The sequence below is a fragment of the Lytechinus pictus genome, chromosome 5 (genome assembly GCF_037042905.1).
Source record: "Lytechinus pictus isolate F3 Inbred chromosome 5, Lp3.0, whole genome shotgun sequence".
Classification (NCBI taxonomy): domain Eukaryota; kingdom Metazoa; phylum Echinodermata; class Echinoidea; order Temnopleuroida; family Toxopneustidae; genus Lytechinus; species Lytechinus pictus.
The window spans coordinates 40420715-40424123 of record NC_087249.1 but is presented as its reverse complement, the minus strand read 5'-3'; the positions used below and the strand labels follow the sequence as shown (position 1 = coordinate 40424123).

The 3409-nt window shown below is 41.8% G+C and overlaps 1 protein-coding gene across 1 annotated transcript; it reads right to left on the bottom strand.

Moving 5' to 3' along the window:
• Positions 1-507: 507 nt before the first annotated feature.
• LOC129260210 (bombesin receptor subtype-3-like) lies at positions 508-1962 on the bottom strand. The gene has a single exon (XM_054898236.2). It carries the CDS (start codon positions 1840-1842, stop codon positions 700-702), a length of 1143 nt encoding a protein of 380 aa, XP_054754211.2. The 5' UTR covers positions 1843-1962; the 3' UTR covers positions 508-699.
• Between the last annotated feature and the right edge of the window lie 1447 nt (positions 1963-3409).

The window sequence follows — 3409 nt, the reverse complement described above, 5'->3', positions numbered from 1 at the left end:
TTCAGGACATTCAACTTACGTTATCGAAATATATACGCCCCAACACTCGACAAATTTCGTATACTTTCTCGAGATATTCTTTGTCTGTGTCTCCATGCAAGAACTATGAAAATATTTAAATGAGAAATTTAGTTCTCCCTTCATCGTCCGTCCATTTTGTTATTTAGGATTGTCGTTAGAATTGCAGTTACATCTAGACGCCACTGCCAACTAATTTCGAATAACCCCGAACCAGGAAATACAATCGCATATTTTTCCTAAGTCGGCACATGTAACAGGAGTTCGTGGATAGACCTACATCGGGTTTTTATTTTTGCATCTTCTTGAAAATCAATTGAATTATGTGCCTTTCTGAGCCACACGTTATGTAGCTTCATGATTTATATTAAAACCTCACCACTGGCTCTTAAGAAGCTTGGAATAGTACACGCCATAATGCTACGTACATGATGATAGAACATACATATTACATTAAACCCAAGGTTTCCTTCTATATAACATCCCACACTGTAGATCAGATATTAAATGATATCATGATCATGAATGGCAGCAGTTGTTAAGAGCATGGACCTATTACTCAGAGTAGTAGGTCCGTGGTGAGAGGGGTGTGGTATACATGCCTCGTCACACATAACTTAGATAATCCTTCCTTCTAAATTGATTAACTGCAGTACATCCAAGACTGATGTCATGGCACAATCAGACACCGTCTTCAAGGATGCACCTAGGACAACGAAGAACCTGCTCTTCTTCTTTTTGGCTATACCTGTCCAATTTATCCATTTGCACTTCACAGGATTCACGGGTTTCCTTATGGCCAAGGACCATATTCCCGTGGCTGTTTAGGGTGTTGCTGACGTGTTGTTGGGTGAGAGCTGTATAGGTACGCCCGCTTTGACTGCTCTCTTGGCCTTCACGGTGCACCACAAAGCACGTCATCTTGCGGACAAAGTGATGCCGGAACGACGAGCTCATGGCGTAGAGGATGATGGGGTTGATGCAGGAGGCGAAATAGTACAACCCTGATCTGCTGGCGCGAAAGAGGTACATAGACCTCGTGCCAAAAACGTAGAAATCGAAGAAGAATAGGAACCATGAATAGTAGATGTAATGAGGCAACCAGCACAGGGAGAAAACCAAGGTGATGACCATGAGATTGATGGCTACCCGGACTCTTGCGTTGTCGGTACCGGATGTGCGAATCTCCTTCCGCAAGAGGTGTCTCGCGCAGATTCCGTAGAACACCGTCATGCAGAGGACGGGTACGACGTACAGGAAAATCAACTGAAACATAAAGTAAATCCGAAAGGAGAGCTGCTCGTATGGATAGGTGCATCTCTCAGACGCAGATTCCGTTGCCGAGACTGCGTAGGCGCCGAAGGTACTTGCAAGAAGCCAGATGAACCCGCACACTGCGGATGTCGTTCGTAAGCTACGGACCATCCTGAACTTCAGCGGAATGACGATGGCACAGTACCGTTCGATGCTAATGGCCATGAGGCTGAGGGCCGATACGGCAAATGAAGTAAAGTATGTGAAATGATTAAGATGGCACAACCATGGCTTCTGTTTATACCCGGGAACAACTGCAACCACCAGCTGAGGGATCATTGAGAATGCTAAGAAACAAAGGTCCCCTATCGATTGATTCGTCAGGAGTACACTCGGGGGTGTTCGCAGGTCCCGGACAGTCGCTACCAGCCATATTAAACTGGTGTTAGCGATCATGCCAATGATAAGGACAGCGAATAAAAATCCAATGTACAAAGCCTTGTTTATGGGCGGACTACCAAACGGAGATGTGGTGTAGTTGTCCATGGTGCCATTATCTATATAGTCCATTTTTGTGGAAGTTATCGGAAGAAAATTATTTCCCGATGTGATGAACGATGTGAATTGCGATAGATAAAAGTTTGAAGTATGATATTCTCAGGCAAGAATAACAAACATTATCTTGCAACTTTGTTAATTTTCACTCGTAAATCACTTATAACATTCATGAAAGAACATACGTTTGCAAGGAATTTCGATCATAGATTTGAATAAACCTCTTACAAATACAAACAACTCGTATATCTAATCATCGTAGTTAATGCCATGACTCTTGGTAATAGGTACTTTGCGGTTATTTCACATCATCCAGCAATCACCAGAATGTCCCTTTCGTGCTCCCTGGATCAGACTGCCGTCGATCTGTAGCTATAACTTCCTTTGCTCAAGATTCATCGCAGTCTTTTATTGTCAAGGAAACATGTACAAACACACTCCTTACGTCACGACTCTCGGTTAAAGAAGAAGTAAAATCCCGAATGTCTTGTTAAGTACTCCACTTACTAGCATCTGTTTACGTGAAACAAAAGTGATATATAAATGACATTAGATTTAAAAGCGATCATGTTGATTTCTAGGTGAACAAAATATCGTTTGAGAAAAGTTCTGATGTCACAGCCCGAAATAAAAGAAAACATGCCGGATCTGACGTCAATTGTTCTCATCATCACCGTGTCAAATGATAACTACTGTCATCGTGCATTGTGTAATAAATTCAACGGGCTTTTCTTCTTCACGCGCACACATACACCCACTCGTCAAAACGTGCTCCACATCCACAAGCGTAAACAAATCATTCTATCCCCCCTTCTCATTTATTTTTTTTACACTCACTCTTTACTTTTAGATTTACCATTATGTAGGGGGTAAGGAAAATCGCGAATCTTCCTTTTTAAATTCTGTTGATCATGTCGTTGACAGGTACTAAGAAAAACAAAATCAATGAGATACTCACTCTTGAATACTGTTGTATATGTCTCTCTGCCGAGAGGTGGTGTTCTTTTTCAGACGATGTCCTATATAGTTTCATATATGGTTTTACTACGTATTGTGTCCTCAAAGAGATCAGCTAGAATATGTTGTCCTAAATGACATCATCTGTATATTGTCCTTAATGTCCTTTGCTGTGTCCTTTATCCTTTCCGTCGTATGGTGTCCTGTATGGTGTCCTGCAAAGGTGTCCTATATGGTGTCCTACAAAGGTGTCCTATATGGTGTCCTGCAAAGGTGTCCTATAAGGTGCCCTGCAAAGGTGTCCTATATGGTGTCCTGCAAGCCTATCCTATATGGTGTCCTATATGGTGTCCTGCAAAGATGTTCTATATGGTGTCCTGCAAAGGTGTCCTATATGGTGTCCTGCAAAGATATCCTGTATGGTGTCCTATAATCGATTGCCCTTTGTAGTGTCCTACAACGTCCTATGCTATATCATATCCAATGATTTCCTGCGAATCATGTCCAATAATGATGTCCTAGTCCTCTGTTATGTCCTGTGATGAGAATGAGAGTAAATAATGTGAAAGTCCAAGGATGATAATAGGTATTAAAAATGTTAGGCATAATCACTCTTAAAATGACG